Here is a 12599-nt window from a genome sequence, read left to right as displayed (position 1 = left end):
GACCTAGAGGGCGCTACACTACCGGTGGCTCTAAAGTCACTGTAACGGGAAAAGTACCACGTTCGTTTTCTCTTCGCCGCCGCGCCTTTTCGGTGGCTTCGCCACACAAATGGTCCAGCTCGCTCACCTCGCTAGTGTCTCCCGGCCGGCGATGCAAGGCGCTTTGGAGGGCGATTGCTTTTATAGCCTCAGAAATTGGTGGAGGAACATTACGACATCCCGTATCGTTTTGGCACTTCGTCGCAAGCATGTCGAGGCATCCAAGAATGCCTGGGTGCTGCGCTTTTGGGTGCAGCAACCGGCGGGAAACGGGCAAAGCCCTCTTTGCTATTCCCAACGGGAACAATGATGCCAAGCGACGGGCTTTGTGACTGCACAAAACACGGCGGGAAAAATTTGTTCCCGCGACTGATACCCACCTTAGTGAGGCAAGCCTTTCATTAAGAATTCGCATATGTTGTTTCGGGGAATGTTTGCCTCTCCCCTGCATTAGTGCAGCTTGTTTCGCGTGGTTGCCGCATAAAATTCATGCGCAATAACATTGCCGGGCAGCTTTTAATTATGTTTGGCGTAAAACTGACGCCTTTGGGCACACATATAACGAGCAGCGTGCCATGAAAACTGACTGCAACAGATTGGTATTGCGTGACGTGACAGTATGACGAACATAAATAACAGGTGGTAACATGAAAATAATGGCACGCATGTCATGTAAGGCGCAATTTACATGCTATGTTCATGGCACACTCGCGGCCTATCCGCTGTCTTGATATGGACCAAAATCGGTATTGCGTGACGTAACTATATGACGAACATAAATACCAGGTGGTAACATGAAAATAATGGCACGCATGTCACGTAGGACATGATTTACATGCCAAGCTCATGGTGCACTCGCGGCCGGTTCGCTGGCTTCGTATACATCAAAATCGGTATTGCGTGATGTACGTGAGTGTATGACGAACATAAATACCAGGTGGTAACATGAAAATGATGGCACGCATGTCATGTAAGGCATGCGTGATTTACATTCCATGCTTATGGTGCACTTGCGGCCGGTTCGCTGTCTTGATATGGACCAAAATCGGTATTGCGTGACGTGACTATATGACGAACACAAATACCAGGTGGTAACATGAAAATAATGGCAGGCATGTCATTTAAGACATGATTTACATGTTACCACCTGTCACTCACGTTCGTCATATAGAAATATCTCGTCATATTAATTTTGCTATATATGCATTTCATTAAACGACCGCGAGCGCCCCGAGGCCATGCCATGTAAGTCATGTTTTACATGGGATGCCTCTCTTGATTTGCGCGTTATAACCAGTAACTTGTGTTCGTCATACGCTCTTCTCACGCCATACCAATTTTGGTGTGTATCAAGCTAGCGAAGCGGCCGCCAGCGCACCATGAGCGTGGAATGTAAATCATGCCGGAAATGGCATGCATGTTATTATTTTTATGTCATCACCTATAATTTGTATTCGTCATACAGCCATGTTATGCCACACCAGATTTGGTGTACATCCCATTAACGAAACGGCCAGGAGAGCACAAAGTCGTGGGCGGCTAGATGGATAGATGGATGGATAGATGGATGTATGTATGGAAGGACGGACGGAAGGATGGATGGATATGTCCAAAGTCGCAGAAATTCGCTAAGAAAGGCTTCGAATTTAATAAATAATACCGGCAGCCCAGTTCGTAAATGCCGCGCAGTTCGCATTTATTTATCGCGTGCGTGCGCGTGTAGGCACGTAAAAACTGCCGCTATTTCTGTCAAAATCAGTTAGATAAGAACGGTATGCTTCATTCGGGGCTGCAAAAGCGCACGCAATGCATAAAAAATGCGTCACTCCGCGTGAAATCAACACCGTGCCGCCGCAGCTGCTGCCGCGCCGAACCAAACATGGCGGCGGGCAGTACGGTCGCGGTACTTTTCCCGTTCCAGTGACTTTAGGTGGCTCCAGGCGGTTCATGAGCGGTATCAGGCATGGTCGCTTCGGAAGCGCGAACGCCCCACGAAATGATTAAAAAAAACTGTGCGTTCGCGCTATAACGAATAAATAAGCAAATAAATAAAAGCTGCGAATAAATCGAAATTTTGGCGACAGAGCCGTTATCTGTTGAATATATTGAATTTGCCACCTCGAAGGTTCGCAATAGGAGGATGCTTTCTTCATTCGGACATGTGAAATCGTGCATTTAAACATATGACAGTGACGTCACGCTGAAATATGACAGAAATTAGTTCTATTTGTAGAAGTATAGTTTAGATAGTTAGAAAAAATAACGTATTAGCCGTAGTATTACTACAGAAAATGCATACTGTCTGTGCTGTCCCGAGCATTTGAAGTAATTTGCGGTCGTTGATCGCGGATAAAAAAATGTGTGACGAATGCGACTGTTTAGCTGGTCGTGCGTAAAATACTGAATTTTAGCGAATGCCAGCAGCCAAGTTTGAGGCACCGAAGAAGGACATGAAAAAGCACCCTGGTTTGGCACTGCGAGAAGCGGAGACATTATGAATGGTGGATATATGTTTCCGATTCTTCCCTGTTGCCAACTGAGGAATATATTTCACTGTTTATGTCTCGCATAGTCACCCGAAGACAGCGTTACTACTTAGTCTTTCAAGGAACACGCCGATCGCGGTGTGTGGAGTCTTTACGAGAGTAGCCACTCCACCGCGGTGGTACACCGGTTACGGTACTCGGCTGCTGACCGAAGTTCCCTAGTTCGATCCCAGCCGCGACGGTCGCATTTTGATGGAGGCGACCCGTGTATTCTACGATGTCAGTGCATGTAAAATAACACCACATTGCCAAAATTTGTGGAGCTCTGCTACGGCGTGCCTAATAATCATAACGTGGTTTCAGCACGTAAAACCCCAAATATTCTCAATGTTAACAAGCGTAGCTTTCGCACGGAGAGAGAAAGACTGCACACGCATGTAGGTATGGTTAAAAAAAACGGGCAAACACACGGCGTGGATGAACTCAAGACGATGAACTCAAAACGAACTCGAAACTTCGTCGGCACCGCGTCATTAGCCGGATCCGCCTTTCGTGGTGTGCTCACATGAACGTGCCCTTTGTAGACTGCTTCCCACGTCTTCCTTACGTACCTCGACTAGAGGTGCTTAGCAAAGCTTCAATTTGGGCTAGTTGGTACGGCATTGTAATGTGGATGCGCTGAGCGAAATGCACAAACAAGAAACGTGACAGTCCACTAGTTCACCACAAGTGCTGTCCTCCTGTTATGTTTCTCGTTTGTGCATTTCGCTCAGCGCATCTACATTACAATCGAAGTGCTTCTCGCCCACGTAATCAGTCGACTGCAGCACGCGGTCCTTGCGCGGAATCACATGGCGCCAAACCTTCAGGCGTTCCGCATCTTGGGGTGCAGCAAAAATCGACTTTTTCAGTGCAGGTCTTGTACCCAGAGTTGCTCCGCGGCAAAAAACAGTTTTTGCCCATTTCACGGCTTTCTCACTCGAATAGCATGACCTGCCATCGCACAAAAAGAATTAAACGAGAAAGCAACGTGGCGACAACTGCTTTGTCACCGTAGCTTTGTCCAATACTTCTAACACCGTGGCTATGTCTAAGGCAGAACAGAGGCCGGCGCGTGGCGCTGTGAGCCACGTGACTGCTCCTGCCATCTCGCGGCGTCGCGGCGCGGAGGAACCGAAGTTCGACACAGCAAGCGCATGGCGCCGGTGCTGCGTCGTTCCACCTGTACTTCTAAAACACCGTGACCAAGGGTTCACACCTGTCATAGATCTACGGGCAGGTCGTCGTTGGCGTAGGCATTTCATCGCTTCCGGGTCTTCCCGCAGCCGCCGTTGTCTTTCCTGTGTTCGCCTAAGTGTTACCTGCTTCCTTTTTAGTGGACGAGTGATGAATAGTGGTATTCACCCAATGTCTGTGGCCCATACCCGTTTATGATGGTGATACTCTCGTGATACGAGATACAAAGAACGATTTTCTAAACAGCTTTGCTGTTAAAATTTGGGGAGAAATTGGCCAATGAAAGCACAAGGTTGGAATCCGTTTCGGACGAAGCTATTGTGAAACGATAGTGATGCGATTCGTGGAGCTCTCCGTGTTTTCATTCTGTTCAGGGTGTAATATTGTTCGAAAAGTCACAATTTCGCCGCAAAGCCGAAGCAATGAATACAATAGCAACAAATTGGAATCTTATGCCTAGTAACGCTAGCAGCTTTAGGAGAAATGTAGTGAACACAAGCTTGCTAAGTAAGCAGCAAGTTTGCTATGGAGTTGCCAGACTCATAGGAAGAGAGAGACTCGATGACCACGAGTAGCCCTATGTAGAATGGTAGTGTTAACGATAGGCGGCTGCCGTGGGCAGAGCATTTTTGGTCGGGAAGCATCAGATGGTTCGCGCATAACGTAAAACAAGCAGCCGTCCCAAAGAATTGGCGCTGCAACACGATGGCTATAGGATGATGCTCCGTGTCTATCTAGCTAGCCTGACTAAGTCTTTGTGCTTTCGCGGACGTTTCGGTAAAATGCTATATATCGAAATTTGCGTGGCATGACAATAGGGGCCGTATTCGGTGTTGGAGATGTGCCCATAATATCGCTTTCTACGTGCGCCTATTAAGTGGTCGCCATAGCCTCTGGACACGCGAGGTTCCAAGTCACTCAAAGCGGCACTGTCGCCGAAAGTGATCGTCTCAGAATAGGCCCCTAGTGAATGATCAATATAAATGACAGGCCTCCACATAAACGGCTTCATATGCATGTCGTATGTCATGACATATAGGCCAAGATGTCGCGGTTTCGCCACGGTGGTCGTTTCATTTTCTTGGCATATATACCAGAACGCCGGCTCTGTACCACCGAGAGTGAGTACGATGACGTTCGTGTGTTGTGCGCGTGGTCTGTTTCTGTGCGGAAGCTGTCTTGTATCCGTGACCATTTTGCCAGGCGCCATGCCGAAAGGCTTCAGAAGAACCCGCCTGTTGCAATATATCTATACATACGCATGACGACCGCCTACCATGAGAATGCAAGACAAGTCATGACGTGATTGGCGTGACATGATGCCAGTGCAGGTGTTTCTTTAATTGGCACGTAATAATGTGGGTGACATGCACGCATAGCCTGAAATAAGTGACACCATTATCATACGGACATGGTTATTTTTCGAGCCAAGGTATAAGAACATACATTCGTGACATACAATGAGGGTTAAACTTAAACTGAATACGACGCAGCGAACACTGGAAACCAAGAATGATAAGTGCAACCTTAAGGGACAAGAAGAAAGCTGAGTGGGTCGGGGAACAAACGGGTGTGAAGGACATCTTAGTCGAAATCAAGAAGAAATGAACTTGGCAGGGCATATAGCGTGTAGGCAAGAAAACCGCTGGTCATTAAGGGTAACCGACTGGATTCCAAGTGAACGCAAACGCATCAGGGTGAGACAGAAAGTTAGGTGGGCAGATGAGACTAACAAGTTTGCGGCTAACATGACAGCAGCTAGAGCAGGACCGGGTTGATTGGCGGAATGTGTGGGAACCATTAGCCCTCAAGTGGGTGCAGTCAGGCTGATGATAATGATGGGCTTAGCAAGACACTTTACACAATGTCGCAAAATACTTCCGGAATTTTATTTTTTGTTTTTATTTTTGTTTGTGTTTTCTTTTTCCTTTTTTTAGTAGCGTCTATTTTCTATACTCTTTCACTCGCCTTTTCCCCATCGCAGAGTATCCGGCAGGTCAAAAAATTTGCTAACCTCCCTGTCATTCTAGCTGTTTGTTCCTTCTTCCTTGGATGGATGGATGGATGCTATGAGCGTCCCCTTTATAACGGGGTGGTGACAAGTGTGCTACCAGGCTCGACAAAAATCCGTTTACTCTTCTTTTTCTTAGTGTTGGCCGAGTGTGTCTACTTCAAATAAATCTAGCTTACGATAGAAAAAAAAAAAACTTAAATTCTGAGCCCAGTTCTCTGCCCTTTACGACATAATGTCCTTATTTTTTCCAATCTTTAGTTTTTGTCCTTTCTCTATAACTTTCTGCCACCAATACTCTGTCTCTTACTTATTTCAATGGCGGGTGTGTTCAGCTTTCCATTGTCGTCTCTAAAACCCAAGGCTTCATGTAGGCTCGTACCCAAACGTACACCTGGTTGGACATCTCACATTCAATCAGAACACGCTCCGCCGTTTCCTTATCTTCCCCGCAGCACGTGCATTGTTCTTCTTCTTTAATGAATCTCGCTTTATAACTACGCGTTCTAAGGCAACCCGATCTCGCTTCCTTCCCGCTAGCATAGCTAGCGATTGTGCATCGCAAGAAAATGAATGCCCAGAAGGGAGACTTGCGCATGCGCGTGTGCTTTGATAAATAAGCTTCCCGTCTGGCGCGATTTTTGTTTTTATTTATCCCCAGGGTCAACAGACATTAAGGAAGAGAGTGGTTAAGAATACAAGCGTATTTTTTATTCATATACGAAAAACTCGGACAGCTAGGCTACGTTAGAGCCCGTTATCCCACCATGATGGTATCAATATTAACAAAAAAACACTAAAAACGAGAAAAATAAAAAAAAATAAAAAATAATGAGAACAAGCGTAGTAGTCACTCCTAATTTTAAATTAGTAAGTTAAAATAAAATAATACAGTGTATACAAAAAACAACATAATATAATACAATAAGTCACACAATATTAATGCACTATACATTGGCATTTTAGGAAGAAAAAAATGAACTAAAGTAGGGGTAACACAAGAAGTACAGCAGTGAAAAATGAAACGCACAGAATGTAATTTTAAGAAAATGAACGTAACAGTAATTTGTGTACAACATATGCAACAAAGAAAGAGTTATAACATCACTGATAAAGCACGCATGAACAATTCACAATAGTCAATTTTCAGCCGTTAGTGCGGCAAGGCAATCTCACACTTTTGAATTGCGCGGTATAAATGAATTAACAAATGCGTAAGTCCTACATGAATCATTTCAACTTCATGAACGTAACCTAGTCTATTAGAAACATATTGAGAAAGAGAAATTAGTTCGTTACCAAAGTCCAGATCGTACTGGAGAATACGGAAAAGAACTAAACGGTGTATTTTACGTTGGGATGCGAGATGAGGTAGATGAAGAATGGATTTTATTGCTGTTACACTTTGCGTTGCGGCTGTACTCAGAGCAAATAAAAGGAATGGAATTCTTCTGAACCATTTCAAGTGCATGCGACAGATTTCCCTGAAAAAGGTGATGCAGCATATTCAAGTTCTGATCTAGTTTGCGACTTTTGTAAGAGAAGCTTTAAGGAAGAAAGTGACCTAGAAAGTATTCGATGAACGCAGGCGAGATTGCGATTTGCATTATTTAAAATATCCGTTATATATCATTTCAATTAGTTTAGACGTTATATTTACACAAGGACACTTGTACGATGACACAGGTTACAATGGTGTTTTAGTCCGTATACTGGTCGCGTAGACTTCAATTTGGTTACGCACAAACTTGCATTTAGTTATGTTTAATTACATTAGCTACAGAGTGCGCCATAAACGACAGATTGGAGAACGATTACCTCATTATCACTAGTTATTTTCCTCAGGATTAAGCAATCACCTGAAGAAAGGTGAATATTTGAGGAGACGTAAGAGGGTAAGTCGTCTATGTATAATAGTATAAGAAGAGGACCAAGCACTGAACCTTGCGGAACACCACATTTCATAGCGCTAAGTCCTGAATTAGTTTTGATAGCTGGCACAAACTGAGAACGATTGTATAGAAAGCATTCAATCCATGTGAAATGTTTAGGATCAATGTTGAGCAGAGCAAGCTTATAAAACAGTAGTTCATTGCCAACTTTGTCGAAGGCTTTCGAGGAGTTGGGAAAGATGCAGTCGGATAAATAAGATTTATTCAGAATAAATAACATTTAATTTATACGCAAAAGTCGTTAGTTGTGTTTCACAGGGGTAGGTTTTGCGAAGGTCGGGTTGTGACGGTGGAAAAAACAGAACAAGTTACATTCAAGGAAGTGTATATAGGCGAGAAAAGGATATGTTTGAGAATATTGCACGGTAAGCTAGTAAGGAAGATGGGGTGGTCGGAAAGGGGGGAGGGGGAAGTAGGGTATAACTTTGACGTTATTTCGGCGCGACCATTTTAGCGCTGTGAAACAAGGTTTCGTAAAACATATTTATGCGGCATACAACAGGATACAGGGCCAACGCCGATGCACCATTTAAATTCATTCCCCCCCTCCCCCCCCAAAAAAAAAAGGCGGATCCCACGCCTTTGGCTTTCAGCCAAGCGTTTAGGTGCATCGACGTGTTTTTGTAAGCGTAGTAGTTGTGCGCACATCGTCGCTTTACCCCGCACGTCGACTACAGTGGCGTTTAAAGGGTAACTATGGACTCACGTAACGTAAGCACTCATTTTTAGCACAGACATCAGCATTGTCGAAACGAAGTGCCATGATGTGAATATCACGGGTAACTTTCGTTAGCGCATTCCTCCGGAGTCGAGCAACGCTTTATTATAGCTTCCTGAATCATAGGAATACAAGTGTAATGTTTTATTAACGAAGCCAACCCTGGAACCACAATTGCCTTTAATCCGGCATGAAGCCTCTATCAAAGGAAAACATCTAACCTTTATTGCAAGAGAATCGACAACTGGGCTGGTTGGGTGAAATGCATGGTTTTACTTATCTGAGCGCACGCAGACGAATACAAAAAGGGAAGACAACAGGACAAGCGCTTGCTCACAACTAAAAGATTTATTGAACAAGAATAAGTCTAACCTTTATTGCTTTGTTCCAAAATGAGATAGGCAGCACTGCATGCACAGTTGACGTTGGACCGACATTACGCCCGCATAAGGTCTTCCTACAAAGTGGTTGCAAGACGTGGCTTGGCTCTGTGGTAGAATATTTGACTGCCACACAGAATCCTTTGGTTCGATTCCTGCTGGGATTCTAATTTTTATTCTTTGCATTCGTTGGGTCAGCGCTGCCGATGTCCGTTTTTCTTTGGACTCTTGCATTTAGATCACGATAGTCTGTTCTCGCCATTCCTGGAATGACATGAACTGTCAATCACATGTGGCTCATACTCGCTAATACAGGGGCCCGTGGTATATGGGTACGTGCCACACGTCTCTGTAGGAAAGGGTTTGACGTCGTACGCGACAAGATTTTCGCGTTATTCGTGTCACGACTAGACAGTCATATTCGTCAAATTCTCTTACCCTTCCACGACAATTTTGGTCTACGGAAAGCTGAGGAGGCGTTCATGACTACCCAGATGTAGGCGGCAAGATAGATAGATAGATAGATAGATAGATAGATAGATAGATAGATAGATAGATAGATAGATAGATAGATAGATAGATAGATAGATAGATAGATAGACAGACAGACAGACAGACAGACAGACAGACAGACAGACAGACAGACAGACAGATAGATAGATAGATAGATAGATAGATAGATAGATAGATAGATAGATAGATAGATAGATAGATAGATAGATAGATAGATAGATAGATAGATAGATAGATAGATAGATAGATAGATAGATAGATAGATAGATAGATAGATAGATAGATAGATAGATAGATAGATAGATAGAAACGCTAAAATTGACTGGGGTTCGCTAAGAAATGCTTCGCATTTAAATATCAGTGTCACTAACAGGTATAGCGAATTAGGCTACTGTGGTTTCTGTGTAAAGTACTCTACTGCACCCTTACGGATAATTTTGATTAATCCGACAGACGAATTCCGGCGGATTGCGCCCAAGTGTTCTAGCTGTTCATTCGGTATAGTATATTTGCATGTACACGTGAGCATACTGATCACATGGTACTATAGGTACAACAGCTACTGTTTTCAAGTTTTCTGTCAGAAGCTTCCTGGTATAGTCGAATTTAGCACTGAGAACACGTGGTGAAATATGTGAACGGGCAAAACAGCCAAAAAAATGGGGTTGGGGAGCACAGTGATACAGCAAGAGTAAAATGCACGAATAAAGTTTACTGAAGGGTTTCAAAGCGATAACAATGTGTTTAGTGCGCGTACACCGCGTACTTTAGAGCAGTAACCAAATTAAGAGAGACTAGTTACGACTGTGCTTACATGAAAGAAAAGAGAGAAAATGACTGTGGAACAGAGGTAAATTTGCTAATTAACGTCAACGTACAAAGAAGGGCACATTAGGTGCCAAATGGCAGAAGGAAAGAAGAAAGGTCCACGCTGGAAGTTTACAAGTAATCCATAGAAATAGGCATCACTGGGACGTGTAGTTGTTTCATATGTAGTCGGCATTAATGCCTGAGCGATATGCATGGGCTCCCAATGACGCTGCTGGCAAATACAGACTGTGTTGCAAGTGTTCACTTGTCGAAAAACGTGCACTTTTTGGGTGGGTTCATGGGTGAATTCGCGGGACAATGGAATACTTCAGCAAAAATAGGAGAGTTCATGACCGGAACGTTGCATTCGTCGCGCAAGGTGTGTGGCCTCCTAGCGCACAGTGAGTAGCAGTACGCCAGAAAGAAGATCTCCGAGTCAGTGAACGCCTCCAAATGAAGAACCTTGAAATCAACCAAGGCTCGGAAGTCAACCGCCACGGCGGCTAGGAAGGCCTCGAAAGCAATCTCCAGCCCGGGAATGACAGGCAAAGCCGCGTATCGGTACGCCACGCGGCGCTGTCCGAGCCTGCGTGAACATCGCAGTTAGCCTTGTTGTCATACGCCGCTGCCGCCTCGACCCCGAGCCACAGTTTGCGCTTTCCAGAATCATCCACCGTGACACCCATTTCGTCAAACGCCCTGGCCATCTCTCGAGCCTACAAAGGAGCCCATGGCGCCGTATTTAATCGCCAGCGTTGCGTCCTTGTAGTACATCGGTGGGCTGAGGGTCACTAAGGCGATCGCCATCGAGTTCGCTAAATAGAGGTAAAGCTCGCGACCATACCGCGGAACCATGCGAATGCTGTACACGTCGGCGAAGTGTTCGTGGTTGCGCAGACTCTGGTAAACTTTGGACGCGTTAATGAGGTTTGTCATGAAGGTCTTGCCGCTCATATCAGGAAACACGCTGTACATTTCTTCCCTCTTTTTCTCGTCGAAGAAGCTGTCACTGGGCAGTAAGACGCGGGACATCTTGTCCAGCTTCGAGAAAACCATCAGCTTGCTCTTGGAATCCATCCAGCTGAGCTGGTTAATGAGGCGCTTCGTGTGCTCGTTGATTCGGTGCAGGAAACTGGTGACGTGCAGGCGGTCCTCTTTGTTGCGGTAGTTGTCGGTCAGCCTCTTTGCCCAGCCGAGAAGCCCGAGAGGAGAGCCGACGTATTCCATGCAGCCACGTTCCTGCATCATGTATCAGTTCTTCCTGCGTGCCACTGAATCGGAGCGATGGTGCCCCATAAACCGCCCAGAGGTGCGTCTGAATGAATATCCACGACATTCCGATGATGAACTTGCCGTGGCCCAGTGCCTTCAGCAAGGTGGTCCAGGTTCTCCAGTATCTTGACGTCCTCAACTATCACGGTGTCCTCGCCCGCCCAGTTGTACTGCTTGTCGTGCTTCTTTAGAAGAGTGAGCCACAGTCCCGCCGGTACGGACGGTGTCTTTCCATCTAGGGCGCTCACTTGGAACCAGTCTTGGCGAGATGGGCCATGCAGGAACTCATACTTCGCCTTGAGGATGGTTTTCTCTATATCGAGGAGTTCGTCTGCTGTCAAGCCAATTTGCGAACCATTCACTTTGAGAACGTCGTAGTAAGCATTCACGTAATTTTCGTACGCTTCGATCATGCTGGCACCACGCAGCTTCTCCTCCCACACAGCGTCCATGCGACCGCGCGAGACAAGCAGAGCGATAGACTCGCGCGTGGCGACAGAACCGAGGTCAAAGAGGAAGTTCATTTCCCAGTTCAGCGCTAGATTGATCATGACGTCGAGAGGATGGGTCGCGTCGCCTGGATTGTGCTCGGGCCATAAGAGCCCCAGGGAGCGCCGAAAATCAGCGAACTCTTTCAGGTTGTGCATCTTCTGCGTTCCGGCGATGACGCAGCTCTCAAAGAACTGCGCGGCCTTGCTGCGCTGCTGCGGTGCGTTGCCTTGCCTCGCAAGGTCAGCTTTGACTTCCTCGATCGCCAGATCTAAGGCGGCGGCTACCATTCGTGATTCGGTCGTCGTTTGGCGCCGAGGGTCATCCCAACCACCACACACGAAGGCGTGGAAATCTTGGCACGGGTCGATCGACCAATTGATGGCAGCGTGCAGCTCTTCACCAAAGGCAGCACAGTCGTCGCTCCTGCACGTATCCACGTGCATTCGGGGCTTTTCCAGGGTGACCACGTAGATAAGCACCGTCATCAGGACGAGGAAGACGGCGATCGCTGGGAGGACCAACAGCATGATCACCTTGCCGTGGTACCTGGACTGCGCTTCAGCTTTCGCAGTCGCTTCGACGTACTGCGAGACAAAACAAAATACACTTAAATGATGACTCCAGGCACATTTTTGCACGAGTGTGTAACTGGTAGGGAGCTTCATACTGCTAGGTGCCTCCGTTGCACAA

General features: G+C 46.0%; 1 protein-coding gene across 1 annotated transcript; it reads right to left on the bottom strand.

The window, feature by feature from the left end:
- Positions 1–11389: 11389 nt before the first annotated feature.
- LOC119374870 (neprilysin-1) lies at positions 11390–12397 on the bottom strand. The gene has a single exon (XM_037645071.2). It carries the CDS (start codon positions 12392–12394, stop codon positions 11390–11392), a length of 1005 nt encoding a protein of 334 aa, XP_037500999.2. The 5' UTR covers positions 12395–12397.
- Between the last annotated feature and the right edge of the window lie 202 nt (positions 12398–12599).

Source organism: Rhipicephalus sanguineus, chromosome 11, assembly GCF_013339695.2.
Source record: "Rhipicephalus sanguineus isolate Rsan-2018 chromosome 11, BIME_Rsan_1.4, whole genome shotgun sequence".
NCBI classification, from domain to species: Eukaryota; Metazoa; Arthropoda; class Arachnida; order Ixodida; family Ixodidae; genus Rhipicephalus; species Rhipicephalus sanguineus.
Note: the sequence above shows the minus strand (reverse complement) of the source record. Positions and strands in the feature narration are given on the sequence as shown.